This window comes from Protopterus annectens, chromosome 12.part0 (assembly GCF_019279795.1).
Source record: "Protopterus annectens isolate FY-2018-M chromosome 12.part0, PAN1.0, whole genome shotgun sequence".
NCBI lineage: Eukaryota > Metazoa > Chordata > Ceratodontiformes > Protopteridae > Protopterus > Protopterus annectens.
In genome coordinates this window covers 80,916,507-80,932,116 of record NC_056746.1, presented here as the reverse complement: position 1 = coordinate 80,932,116, position 15,610 = coordinate 80,916,507, and the positions used below count along the sequence as shown (strand labels likewise).

General features: G+C 39.0%; 1 protein-coding gene across 3 annotated transcripts in view; it reads left to right on the top strand.

Moving 5' to 3' along the window:
• LOC122816354 (Grid2 interacting protein) overlaps positions 1-15,610 on the top strand; it is a 1,236,636-nt gene that overhangs the window by 1,065,472 nt on the left and 155,554 nt on the right. For 2 of the 3 annotated variants that reach the window (XM_044089096.1, XM_044089093.1), the window contains one exon: positions 8,250-8,339. In XM_044089096.1, coding sequence (XP_043945031.1) covers positions 8,250-8,339 — 90 coding nt within the window. The remainder of the gene's footprint in view (positions 1-8,249; positions 8,340-15,610) is intronic. The other variant, XM_044089095.1, reaches the window with a different exon arrangement.

Here is a 15,610-nt window from a genome sequence, read left to right as displayed (position 1 = left end):
TTTATTCTGTTTCATATGGACTACTCAGAGGTGATCTCTGCCTTTCATATAAGGCAATCTCTGACCCTGCTTTGTTGGAAATGCTGCATATCCACAAGCCAAATGGTACATGGGTTACTCACTGTAAAGACCTTAGCCTGGTATTTGACATTAATAGAACCTGCTGGAGGGACAGATTTGTCTCCCAGAGATTACCCCACCTTTGGAACAGACTCCCACTTTATGTCAAACAGAGCACCTCATTGGCCCTCTTCAAAAGCAATCTGGACGATTGGACAGGTAACCATAAATTCATCCCGTGGATCCCACCTGTGTCCCTCTTGGACAGGGACAATAGGTACTGATCGTGGAAGTAAGGGTAGAACTTGGCTAGGCTTGTAAGAGCCCTAGGGCCATTAGCCTAGTAACTTCCTATGATCCTATGTAATTTGAAGATGGAGAAGTTCAAGCTTGTCATACGGATGGACCAGCCATGAGGTGTGTTCATTTTTTATGTAAATAGAGACACCTTTACCTTTTGTCCCTTCTTCCTATTCAGTAGCTGGTCTAAATTTGAGAAAAGCATTGTAGCCCTGCACTGCTGGGGGTGCTTTCACACACCACACTCAGCTGACTGTTAGTCTGGAGTTTGCATGATCTCTCCATGTTTGCAAAGATTTTCTCCAGGTACTGCAATTTCCTATCACCTTCCAGTAACATCTGAGTTGGCTATATGCACTAAATTGCCTGTATATTTATACATTGTATTTCCTCATGTCGTTACGACCTGGCTATGGTTTGTTTCCATACTTTTAGAGATTTTCAAAAGTACTAGAGACACTCCCTATTCAACTTAACACTTGGCAAGGGTCTATGGGCCCACCCAGTTACACAGTTAATACTAGCTCATGGCTGAAAAGAGTCTATGGCCCAGCTCACCTACCCAGTTAATAAAGGATGAAAAATAAATATATTTCTGCTCCATACTCATGAACGTATGAATGCTAAAATCAGCCTTTGAAATTAATTTGGATTGGTGCTGATATCACCCCTTACACAGAGGAAAGGATTCTGAAAATACATTTTTATAAAATGTCACAGTTTCATACACTGGACACATAACAGTGTCCAATGGCAGTTAACATAGAAGTCTGTCAGTCAGAGGAGAGAATTGCAGCTCTGAGTTGTTAATCAGCTGCTTCATGTAATCAATGGTACAGGGTTCGAGTCATTCCATTTCCATTTGCATAGTGTGTGACTTGAAGAAGTCACTTAACCTGACAGTTCTCATGGGTCACCCTGAAAAAGGTCACTTAATCAGGCAGTTCTCATGGGTCACCCCTGAAAAAGGTCACTTAATCAGGCAGATCTCTTGGGTCACCCCTGAAAAGGAACACTTATGCCTAACTGACTTACTTGGTTAACAAGTGCATAAAATAAAAATACATTTACAATGCCAGAAGAACTGATGCTTGGAAGGTCGGTACAACCCTAGTCCTTTTCATAAAATGGTTTTCTATTATCCAAACGTACCTAGCTCATACTCAGCCACTGAGGGCCTGAGGGACCACATGATACGTGTCCTTGGCAAAAGTCTTATGGAGGAAGGTCTGAGGTATTGACTTTGCCTACTCCATGGATGGTAGTCAGTATAGCAAATTAAGCAGCCTAATCCTAGTGAGCTGCATATTTAGTCATCCAGTCTTGGATTGGGGGAAACCTGAGACCATGGACTCTCCTCCAGGAAATCTCCAGAACCCTGCAGGGTAGAATAGTGCCTATTAAAGGGGCAAGGTCATCAATATGTCCTGCAGCACTGTTCGCCACTCAAGGATTTTAAATCTGGTGGAAGTGATGGTTGCAGGATCATACCCCTAGGGCATATAGTCTGATACCAACTCTGTGGTGACCATAGGCCTCTTTTCCTCTCATGCTGTCTTTGTTGACTCTGTTATGAGCAATCAAACCTGATTTCTCAGACTGCAACAGTGTGAATTTAATGGTGGGAAATTCACCCAGCCACCCATTACATACAAAGTATGTAAAAAAGGTGTTTGTTGTGGTAGGGGGCAACAGTCACCACTGTACTACCCTACAGTCCCCTATGTTATTTATATATTTATATACATCAGCTCCATGGTCATATAACCTTTAGGGTTGGATGAAAACTTAACTAAGCAGAGCGTTGCAGCCTTGGGCACACACTTGTCTTGCTCTAACAAGAGTTTGCAAATTAATTTCAAACTGTTGCAGTCCAAGAAAACACAATGTTACCATTTTGGCATGTGCATCTCATGTACCAGATCTGTACTAACCAACACTTGACATAAGTCATTCTTGTGTTTATCACTGGATGATACCAAGGCATGGAGCTTCACTCCTCTTCAGTTCATTTAAAGACTTTGAAGACCTAGAAATCTTTGTATAAGAGAGACAAGGATCCTGTGTTGTCTACTCCACCACCCCACAGGATGACATCTCATTACCCATTTTAAGGATGAAGAGCTCTTTGACCAGGCCTCGGAGGATTTAGTCATTAAACTCCGTAGGCGATAACATATCCCACTAGTGTGGAGGTCGTTAAAGACCTTCATTCACTTTCCAGCTCCTTCCAGTCTTCTGAGTCAAACTGACTGTAATAGCAGAAGAAACCTATTTTCTCATGAGGTAGGAGCTCAAGCATCATGTGGTCCTTCCTCCCCTGCTCTAACTAAATCTCCAATTGAATGGCGACACTGGTTACCTTACTGTAATCCTGACTTTGCTGTGAGCCTTCCAGTGTTAGGTATGGTTACTCTTAACTATTGTCTGTAGATCACAGGTCATTCTCAAGAAAGCCTTCTGCTGGAAGACCAGACCATCTTGGGAAAAGCTCATCCTCTACTGCTGAAAAGGATCATAGATGGTGTCCTGTATTTGGAACAGAGGTAGAGAAGATTGACAGTTTTATTTAGTGTATTTGTTGATTTGTTTACCAGGTAGGTGGACAAATTTGCATGTCTTTTTTCTGTCTCAGTTTTGGACCAATAGAACACAAAAAGGATATATTTTATAATCCCCAACATATTTTAAGAACATTGTTGCTCCATATTGTTTAAATAACAGTGTTAATATATTTAAAGGAAATCAAATGCAAACAATAAAGTAATTTTGAAGGTATAGCTAAACAAAAAGTTAAACCATTAAACAGCATAAATAATATCTAATGGATCATCTCTTTAATAATAACCAAATATCTGTTAAAGCAGGTGAACAAAAAGATGCCCAGGATAGTGTGATGAAGTCCCATTTGTTTTATGTTTCAAATGAAAGTACTCATTAAACTGGTGTTCTTGTAGCTTTAACTCTTTAATAATCTTATGGATGATATGGAGGGGAGAACATGGAGGTCCCCATAAACAGCGCTATTATGAGTACATGTTTAAAGGTGGAAGGTTCAAGTCCAACAGTGAGAGATAGATTAAAAATGGATAAAAAAACATAGGTGTGGATAAAATTGAGGCTGCTATTTTGAGGAAGGATGAGTTGAAGCTTATACATCTGGATCATTTTTTTGGCTAACTTTGTTCCCAATCTGCCAATGCCTTTTTCATGAATTTCCTAAAAATGCTGAGCATAGTTTAGTCAAGGCATTCACTTGAACAGTAGTGTTGAACTGGCTTGTTTGAAGGAAGCAGAAGTAGAACTGGGCTGTGATGTCTGGAGGGTGGTAGTGGGGGTGCATACTTATTCCCCTAAGACAGTGACATTTTTATACTCATTATCAAAATATATGTTTGATATTAAGTTACAATAATTAAACAAAATATGTATACCCTGTGAAATATTTTATCGATTTCCATAAGTATCACAAATTAGAGGTTAGTGCAACCTGTTTTTTTTTTTTTTTCTGAAAAGTTGAGTTTGAAGAATTTTCTGCAGTCATGTACTGTTATCAGGGATCTATAAAGGTTTGATGCACATTATTGTTTAATCAGGGTTCCTATTACATTATTGAAGTTCTGATACTTCGAACACCATAAGGTCGAACCCTTATGTTCGAAGTTTCAAAACTTTGATAATGTATTGCGATCTCGGACTTGGTATATTTAAAGAGCAGGGGTGTTGGGGGTGCAGGGGGCCTTCCCTCCCTGCTTGCAACAGTTAGGTAGGTTTTAGGGCTTCTATTTTTTTTTTTTTGCGTTCGAATTCCTGAAACTTCGAACATCTGAGTTTGATGTTCTCAGGATCAAAGTTTCAGGGATTCGACAACATAATAGGAACCCTGTTTAATCATTGTTTCTTCCACATTTTCTAAGCCATACCACTATGCTTACATAAAACATTTATTTTGGGAATGAGCCATAGTCATTTTTGTGCTTGCAAGCACCTATATTTAATATAACTTTTTTCATGGACTATAAAGTACGGTGCAGTTCTGGATCTTTTGCTTGGCAAAGTGTTGTCCATTTTATGGTCTATGTCACAAAAATGGATTTGTCTCCATACTTTTAGAGAGGACTCTTGCAGAGGTGTTTTGACATGTGAATGGCTATGTTTTCAATGACCAGTATGACAGGATAGTGCAATGGTAGTGTGTGTGTGTGTGTGTGTGTGTGTGTGTGTGTGTGTGTGTGTGTGTGTGTGTGTGTGTGTGTGTGTGTGTGTGTGTGTGTGTGTGTCTGCAGTGATGGGAAATGTTGGTTAGAACTAGGTCAAACAGAGAATCTTTGCAAGAGTCTGGTTAAGTTTGGTTGGGTGCTTCACCAACTGTGCTAAATGCATTAAACCACAAAGTCTATTTATTTATTTTGCATTTGATAACTGGGTATGCACAGCAGTTCAAGGACATTTTCTAGATATGTCTTAGGCTATTGTGGCTGATAAAAAATAAAGATACAGTTGGAAATTGTATACCACAGTGTGCAATAAATGACATAATCAGTTTGCACAATTATGGCATTTCCAGTATTCTGCATCTGTTTAGAATACAGTAGGGAAAAATGATCTACAGGAATGTAACACAGAAAGAGGAAATAAAGTAGTATACATATTCTGATATAGAAAGAAGGGGCAATGAAGCTGAGATATAAAGAAAGTTAGACTGAGGAAGAAGATAGTTTGGATTGCAAAAGAAATTAAAGCTTGGTTAATAAAAATGATAACAGGTTGGATATGGTGAAAGAAGCTTCCAGTTTGTGGTTAGAAGAGCACTTCATAGTGTTATCCTAGTACCTATATACAGATATTTATGCACTGGGTCTATAACATGTCATTGAACCATCACTTCAACGAACGGCATTTCATCAGAAATGCTGTTCATCATACTCTCCTCATGTGTGGGTCTGTGCTCCTCACCCCCCACTAATTATATATATGCCAAGTCTGTGATCGTACCACAGTGGGAAAAGGGCAAATTTCCCAAGCTCTACCATAATGTGATTACAGTAAGAACAGTTCAATGAATGGCATGTTTGACAAAATGCCATTTCAAATCCTGTTCGATGAACTGTTCTTTTGACGATATAATAGGGACCTATACACATTGGGGGATGTACTTCAATAGATAGAATTGACAGAAAATTGAAATTTAAATTCACAACATGAGAAGACTGGAATGTCATAACAACAAAGGTTTACCATGCAGAAATTAGGAAGAATGAAAAGAAACTGCACGTCACAGAGCACTCAAACATCTGAATGGAGACTGCGGAGTGTTCACAAAAAACAACTGCTTCATTTAAACACATATTTTAACACAGAAATGTAAGTTTTTCAATGCTGTGCCCCCCCCTGACCCTGCAAATTATATATACCAACTCTGAGATTCACTACAGTGGGAAAAGGGTAAATTTCACGATCCTCACTGCACTGCGATATCCATACAGAAGCTACTATTTCACATAGAATTATTTTTAATACTTCTCATGTTAATAACATGTAATTCATTATAACAAACAGGGACTTTGCATTATTTATAAAGTCAACTATTGCAAGAGCATTGGAATTCTTCTAGTTTTCTGTGACCACTTTTCTAGCTATTGCATAAATATTCCAAATAAAATGAAATTGTGATTTAAGAATATCCTGAGGAATTGGATCATTACAAATCACTAAAGATTTAGTTAACTTAAAATTGTCAGACCATAATGCTTGCATAAATAAATTAACATTATCCCAGAAAAGATACTCTTTATAAGATACATTTTTTTAAGTCATTTTGCAATGTCATTGGCACTAGTATACCACAGTTTGGGGGGTAAATACAGTTTGCTAAATTAAAGCAATTTTGGTTTCTTGGTGCAGTGGAAGACCAGCCCCCCCATGGAAGTGGGACAGCAAGTGTACCTCTGCAGTGTATTAATGTAGTGTTCCTTTAATTAAACTATGAATCTGTAATGTCTGGATGGTTCTGAGGTGGTTTTACAATTATCGTTCACCACTCTTGGTAAGTGCATACACTTTGAAAAACTACACCAGCGTTGGTTGTTTAAGTGTCAGGCAGATGAGGAGCAGCAGGTATTTATACAGTACATTGACATGGTGCCTTAGCTGCAGGGGTGGTACGTAATTATAACCCCACACAGAATGGTGCAGAAACCGGCAGTGTACAAGTAACTAACTGTTGTTTTGTTACACTGGCGTGTGCACAGCTTATTAGTATAAATTTTAAAGATGCAGTAATATCATAAGTTTAATATACATTCCTGCATCATTTGAGAGGATTGTCTCTGATACCCTCAAAGGACATAGGCATGGCAAAGATCACAAGAGATGGTTAGATTGCCAGGAGGCCATGCATGTTGTTTGCCACTGTGCATCCTGTGGGTTGGTTAAAGTACATGATACCATGACAGTAATGCCTGCTTTTTACATTTATTACTTAGGCTATAAGAGAAGCCCACTTGTTACTATTTATATTTAGTATTTTAGTCCTGTTGTTAGACTTTTAAATAAATTGTTAATCACACATTGTATAAGTTGTTTGAGGTGGTCTAGGATTTAGATATATATCATTTGATTTAATTATCTAAAGAGTTTTTTGATATACATTTATCAACAGCTTTTGGGCAATTTCATTTATACTGTGATAGCTTTGTAAGAGAAGGATTTGAACGTGCATCAGTTTTATAAGTAATGAGTGCCCCATACATTAAGTTTCCTGCTTAAGCAGATGAAAGCTTTGATTGAATAATAATTAGCCAATGACATTTGCACTGCATGGTGTTTATTTTGTTGAGAAAATGAGGAACACAGAAAGTCCAAAAGAAATAAGAACAGAGCGTGTCTGTTAAATATATAAAGGAGTCAACTAGGTAATTTTGATGATGCCATATTCAAAATCAGAGGCATTTTCTTTGTCTCAGTAAATAAGAGTGTGCTTAAGGACCTGGAATATTCTTTAGTGATAAAAAGTCCATAAGATGAGGAAAAGAGGAGTGGGGGATGAGAAATATATATTAATGGTCTTTGCTGCCAGCAAAGGGTCAGTAACATAAAAGAAGGGGTATTAGGACAGAGCAGAAGGTTATGGCTTTGCTGCCATCAAAGAGTCAGTAGATAAATGAAGGGGCACAGAGATGGAGCCAAAGTATATGGCCTTGCTGCCACTAAGAGGTCAGTAGAGTAAAGTGTGGGGGATGGAGACAGAGCAGAAGAATATTTGTAGTGATCTTTGACTCAGACATTATAAATAATGCAGGCAGATAATATAAATTTAAAAGTGTAATACATTACTAAATGTAACATACAATCACAATAACACATTTAAAACCATACAGTTTGTGAGGAGGGGTTCATTATATATATATATATATATATATATATATATATATATATATATATATATATATAGGTACATTTTGTGCTACTGTTGTTGACAGGGAAGAGTTTATTAATTTGGATGGATCTGCACTCCATGAGATATGATTTCACAGCCTAAGCAATATCCAAGACAAACCATTTATTGCATATGTTGTCCTTCATTATGTACACATGCTGCATGCAAATCTTTAATATCACAATATAGATTTACATTTGGCAGTCAAAACTGTGGTTGTTTACACTGTATTTGTTTTGTATATGTTTTTGCTCATGCAATGTTTTGCTTTTTGCAGCTGAACATCCATCTTCCGTTGAATGTATCTTTGAATTCAAGAATTCATTGATTCCAGAAGCCATTTTAATGAAGTGTTTTGGTTTCCCAGTCATTCAAATTTCATTTTTCATATCATAATTTTTCCTTGCTGGAGGCTTTTGAATTGATCCTTACACATCATTAAATCTTTCAGTTTCTTTTCCAGAGCCAGCCATTCCAACTGAATCTTTTAAAAAGAAAGATGTCACTGAAATATTGACACGTAAAAAGGCTTACAATACATGTAAGTATTTCTGGAAAGATGCACTTGCTATGACAATGTTATGTACTGAAGCAAAACCAAGTAACATTTTTTGTTCTCTTGTTACTTTATAAATTGGATCAGTTTCACGTTTAAGACATGCATGGGATAAATTACTAAAATTAAGTCATCTTAAGTAGAAACTGTAAATCATTATAGGATGGAGAATGCAAACAATTTCAGTACTGATGATAAATTCAACAAATGTTCACTTTAAGAGAAGGAATAATAAATATAAACCATTAAGAAAGTTGTGTATTTGTTTTATGCATATATATATATATATATATATATATATATATATATATATATATATATATATATACACACACACACACACACACACACATATATATATATATATATATATATATATATATATATATATATATATATTTGTTAATCAAGAACATACAGGTACCCCACCTAGTAACCATTTTCCATTGTATTTTGGTTCAAAGACAGAATCGTCAGCTTGTATAGTGGTAGAAGTTTGCAAACCTAGCATATTGCATCATACAGTACATTAATGACATATTGCACTTAGTACTCAAATGTCAGCCAGTTTTCCTTCATCTGCTTGTCAGTTCTTAAATAGTGCTGTTATGTTGCAGCTCTGGTGGTGTAGATGGATAAATCCCTAACTATGGCCCAGTCGACCAGGGTTCAATAAGCAGCTTGGGCGATTGGCAGAGTGGTAGGGAGGGATGGGTGTGCCCATCATGGGTGGGAGGGCATTTGTCAACGATGTTCCCTTAGTGGAGGTGTGGTCCAAAGAGGGGAGTCACCCTCAGACATGATCAATGAGAGTGGGAGGTGGGGAAGGGAAGTGAGTACAGCATGAAGTGAACCCCTCCCAGGATGGAAGTGGAGATGGCCAAGCCCCCAGGATACCCTTGGGATCCATGACTGGCCATAGCAATACTGGAATAAGTATGAAGGGGTAAGGAGGTGAGCTGGTAGAGTTGATGTGGATGTGGGCAACTGGGGAATGGGTCAGATGGGTGATGTCCCAAGGGGGACAAACAACATTTAAAAAAAGAGAGAGCGACTGATGCAAAGTAGAAGAAGTGAGCAACAAAGATTTACCACATGACCTACCACCATACTTTTTTTAGATAAAGTTTTATATATGTATTCCTCCATTGCACTGAAACTATACTTTAAATTGCATTTTTATACCTTATAGGCTTTACTAAACATATTTCAACTATATTGCTGCTCAGATTGATTGTAATGTACTCAGAGCCTTTGCTAAATTGCAGATTGCAAATAAATGTTCATGACTGTCAGGTATTTTGAAAATGATATTACAAGACCTGTTAATACATGATACATGACAAAGACTGTTACTGCACAAACTTAAATTACCTGTTCTACAATGATTACTGTTGAATTCTGTATTTCAGAATTTCATCTTATCTGTGTGAAAAGCTAATTTTCCCCATATATTAATTTTTCCTTGGTAATTATTGGATAAGACTATTTTAAAATACATCGTAGCATACATTTTTTAAATGGAATTTAAATCAGTATTGAATATTTTCTTCAAGAAAAAAAAAGAATATTACATATGATTAACATATAAGTGCATTATATTGAAATGAGACACAAAGTATTCTGATGTTATTTACCTAGAATCAATGCTTTTTTTCCCCAAATCTCGGTGTTCCTCTTTTTGAATGCTGGAGTAAGTGCAGTCACTGGTATGGCAGATCTTATGTTCCCATCTGAGGAAAGGACAGCTGAAGAGATAACTGTTGCATGCCACCCCCCCAAAAAAGTGAAACTTAAAACCAAGCTGATGCCACCTAGTCTATAGATAAATATATTTGTTTGGTTCATGGAAACCCTTTAATGCCTTGTGGTCTTATTTCTGCTAGGGGTGAGGGGGTATTGTGTGATGTAGTATGCCATAATACTTTGGTATCACTAAAACATTATTTGGATGAGCTGAATTCCCTTTGAAACCTTGCTTACTGGTATATGAGGTGACAGTCTACATGATGTGGTACCTAGTGCATTACATGATCGAGGGTATTCCTGAGCTCACATAGCACATTCTTTAGGGTATTCATATCACATTCCCTTATCACTTGTGCTACCACTATGTACTTGTGGTTAAAATCAGCTCCCAAAAATTCTGGTAGAGGTTCATTTCCCATGATGGAATCTTCTGTTACAGATACTTGTCTCGTATTGTAACCTTTTGTGAGGATGGATCAGTCACAGCACAATAATTTAGTTCATGCATCAACGTCTTTATTCTTTATTTATCTTTATTTTACCTTTGTTTACTGGGAAAGTCTGACTGGGTTTAGCTAAAGCCCTTTTCAAGCTGAGTTGAAGCTGGAAAAAGTCCAAGACGATTGGTGTTGTAGTAAACTAGACAAAAGGTTACATTTTGGAAAACATGTATTTATTTTTGCTTCCATTTGTTAACTGGAGTAGAACAGTAATGACTGTAGACCATTTACAGGTTCCATGCATAAAATTAATAATGTTCAGTTAAAAAGATGCAGGACAATCATAAGGCCTTCTTCACACATGTCTGCAATCTCAAGGGAAGCACCCAGATCTCCTCAGAACTGGTGGCCAAGGATACCACATACATGAATGCTGTTGATATAGCCAACCTGCTGGCAGACAAGTTCAGTGAAAACTTCACTCCTCTGTCCCCCCCCCCATCAAAAATAGGACATCCCCAGTACCTGCCCCCCTCCCCTTATCTCTAGGGAGCAAGTCAACACTGCCCTCTCAAAGGCAAAAAATACATCTACCATGGGGCCATATAACATCCCAGGCTACATCCTACATGAACTCAGGCAGGAACTTGCAGCACCATTAGGCACCCTATTTGACCAAAACCTGAGTACCTGCTTCATCCCAGCTGAGCAGAGGACAACTACTGTCATCCCTTTGCACAAAGGTGGAGCATGCACTGATCCAGGAAATGATAGACCCATCGGCCTAATTAGCCTGATCTGCAAGGTCATGGAGCAGGTTGTCATGGACCTCATTAACAAGGACATTGGCATCCTCCAGACACTCAATCCCACACAGTTTGGTTTTGTCAAGGGTCAGTCATGTTTATTAAATTTGGTTGACTTCTTTGAGACGGTCACTAAGGCAATAGATGAGGGGAAGACATTGCACACCGCCTACCTTGTCCTGGCCAAAGCCTTCGATACTATTCCCCACTCAGGTATAATAGATAAACTCTCTCAACTAGGCATCAGTCCATATGTTACCAAATGGGTAGCAAACTGGCTCACTGATAGAACCCACCTAGTCAAAAAAGGGGAATCCACTTCAAATAGTAGACCCGTAACAACCTGTGTAACCCAGGGATTGGTCTTGGGGCCTTTGCTGTTTGGGATATACTTCTCAGAGGTGCAGGCCAAATCTAGTGGACTATGGCTGACAAAGTTTGCAGATGACTGCAAGCTGGGTGCTATCATCAATTCCACTAGTGATGTGGACATCTTCCAAGAGGGTCTCACTCAAACAAATGACTGGTACCAGAAACATGGCCTCAAACTGAATGCCAAAAAATGCATCATCATCATCCCTTTTGGGGAGAGTGATGTCCCCACAAATGATCACATTGAGAATAAGGTACTAAGCACACAATCATCCATGAGGGACTTGGCACCCCAATTGATAGCAAACTGACTTTTGACCACCATATTGTGTCTGTTGTATGGAAAACTTTCTACGTGGCTCACCTCATTAGTAAGAGTATCTCATCCAGGGACAAGGTAGTCATAACATCCCTGTATTCTTCCCTTATAAGAGCCATTACTGAGTACAATGCACCTTTCGGCATGTACCTCACAAAGCACATACAGCAGCTGGAGAGACCACAGAGGTTCCTCACATGGAGAATCCAGGGACTCAAACATCTACCCTACACAGATAGGCTAAAAGCCCTGTCCCTGTACTGAGTCTCCTACAGACACTTCAGAGGTGACCTCTGTCTGGCACACAAAACGATCTCAGACCCCTCCCTGATGGGACTACTGCATATCTGCAAGTCAAGCTCCAATCAAGTAACCCCCATGCGTGACCTCACCCTGGTCTGTGACATCAATAAGACATGTTGGCAGGACATATTCATGTCCCAGAGACTCCCCCTTATTTGGAATAGACTCCCTGTCCACGTAAAGCAGAGTACCTCATTAAACCTTTTTAAGAGCAACCTGGATAACTGGATGGGGAACAGAAAATACACCCCTGGGATTCTACCTGTGTCCCTGCTGGACAGTGGAGTAGGGTCCTGACTTGTTGGAACATGGGCTAAATTCTTGGCTAGGCTTGTAAGGGCCTCAGGGCCAGTAGCCTTGTAACTTCCTATGATCCTATGAAAAAATGATTATTATTACATATATGCCCTTAGGATTACCCCTGAAGTTATGTTACAGAAGGTAGGTCAGCTGCAGAAGTACAGGAGAAGCATATATTCACTCTAACCAGCCAAATTAATTGGGAATAGTATGCCACAAAGGTGGTACAGATGAGCTGTATATTGAAAAAATATTATGCCTTAACTACACTCCAGGCATCCTGAGTTTCATTTCCAACTGTGGACTTTGGGGAGCTCTCCAGGGTGGGACAGGGTTAGAACGGCTGACTGTTGCTCACCTATTCTGGAGAAAGGGTACTTGTAAAATCCTACTGCAAGAGCTCCACCATGATAAAGGAAGGCACTGCAGATCCTGAAAGTGGTGCTCCAGGATAGAGATAGAGATAGAGATAGATATATATATATAGAGAGAGAGAGAGAAAGAGAGAGAGAGAGAGATAGAGTAAAGTTTCTAAGGCATGAACATGCACCCATGCATTCTAGTTGTATATTATGAGTGTGCACAGGCTGTCACTCATGTTGGTTCCTATATAGTAGTCATTGCAGTGCTTTTTATGGCCAACAGAGAAAGGTATTTGTTAAATCTGAAAAGAATCATAGCTATGGTCAGGTGAAGAAAGCAGCTGCCCTGGGTGTGATTGGCAAGGTCTGTTTGGATATACAGTGAAGGCATTAGGACCCGATAATGTTCCTTATGAGGAAAGGAGTGTCATATCAAAGGGCAGCCTTTTTTTTCTTGCTCTCACATAAAGCATGATGGCATCAGTATTCCTTATGAGAGTGTAAAGGAGTACCAGAATTAGAGATCACAAATGGAGTGTGTGGACCTAGTGCTCCTGTTGAGGGGTGGTAGAAATGGGAGTGGCACTGGGTGCCAGGTGAGTCAGCTATGCCTCTGCATATGAAGTATCCGCTATCCAATCCAGGATGACAGCTGCAGTTTCCTATTCTCACCTATTTCTCCTTAGTTCCCACAATGCTAAGCACTAGGAAGGAGTGAATGGACCAATCAGTGATTAGGGCTTGAGGTCAATGGAAGGGAGGTTTAAAAGAATGCGAAAAAAGATGAAGCTGCTAGCTATTCAAGGATATTTGCCATATATGGAACCTCAAGTCTGGACTTTCTGCAAACAGGAAATCCAAAAAAACTGGAACTATACTCCAAACATTAATTGCAACTGAAACTGTAAAAAAAAAAAAAAAAAAAAAAACACTGTGGGCGCCAGAAAACCAGCCACAAAACAGCACTTTAGCATTAACACAACTTTATTACATGTTTTCATCAAAATAATTGTTGTGTGTTCTGTTTTTTACAGCATCTGCAAACAGGGCTGAATTAGAAAGCATAGAGTATGTGCTTGCTGTAAACCACATAAAAGAGAGAATATCATCATGGAAGTCATTAAACTGAAGGAGGAATCCAAAAGCACACGTATGCCTTAGTGGAGGGAGAGGGAATTATGGAAAGTGCCTGGAAGCTGCATTTATTTATTTTTATTTTACATTTTGTAACAAAAAAGGTGGACTTGTCCAAGAAATGCTTTCAGCTGTGACCTAGGGTACATGGCAAATACAAATTATGGGTAACCATCTGAAATGTCACTAGATCGAGTCCAAAAAAACAGAGACTTAATGGTCGGAAAAAAAAAACACTTAGACTGCGGTGGTGGTGCTGCGGTAGCGTTGTCGCCTCACAGTAAGACGTTGTCCTGTTCGATTCTCAGCTAGAGCGTCTTCTGTGTGGAGACATGCGTGAATGGATGCACCTTCATTGAAGGTTGTGTGTCAGAGCTGGCAACTCGGCACGTAAAAACCTACTGCCAATCATTAGCGGACCGGAGTTCCGCTGTAGCTTCCCCTAACCAGGAAAAGCCGAAAGACACAACAACAACATACCAAGTCTGAGATTGCCATTTCCCAGAATATACCATTTTCTCTTTAGGTATGGTAAACTTTGAATTGGCTTATATAAGTTTCAGGGGGAGGGGGTCCTTCACCTCCACATTGGGGGATGCAGGTGTAGGTGTCCCCCTGCAAAAAAGAAGTTTAAAGAGGAAGAGCAATGTTCAAGATTTGCTCTTCTCCTGGAGTTTTTGTTTTGTTTTTTCATCATGTTGGCACTCTGCATATCCAAATTATGTAACAATTTGTTAATGGTTACTATACATAGTAACAGATTTCTCAGAACAGTGTGGCTATGCCAGGGGTCAGCTCATGGATCATAAATTCCTAGAAGTGGAACCAGAACAGGCCAATCAACAGGCTTGTCACTGCGCAGTTAGTAGAGGGTGGAACAGACACTAGGACTGAATTATGACAGCATTTGCAGTGTTGTTTAAAATTTCATCATTTGAAAAATAAGAATGATTTATTAGTTAGACTATTCTGGTGTTGCATTCATTTGTCAAATGGATATGAAAAGGTCCTTTCTCCCAAAAAATTAAAAATATTCAAATAATCTATAATAACTTCCATGCTGATCAGGCTGGCGTATAATTGCACGTTTTGTAGAGGCTTATAATTGCACGTTCTGTCAGTTTCTAGCATTGCTCACTATGTTACTGTAGTTTTCAAAACAATTTAATAGGTAACATACCAAACCAAACAGACTCCATAATTTCACATTTTGTGCCCTGTACAAGTGGTATGAGGACAACACAGCAGCTCTAGCATGAGGAAATATGAAAAATGTCTATGGAAAAGGCTTGCTGTGAAGAATGGCCGAATAATTGTGACATACATGTTTATTTTTTGTTTACCAGGAAAGTCCGACTTGGAAGAAAGCCAATTTTCAACTGAGGCCCAGGGAGAAATGTTGCAGACGTGTGTCTTTGTAACGTGGGAGGAAACCAGAGCACCCAGAGGAAACCCAAACGAATGCAGGGAG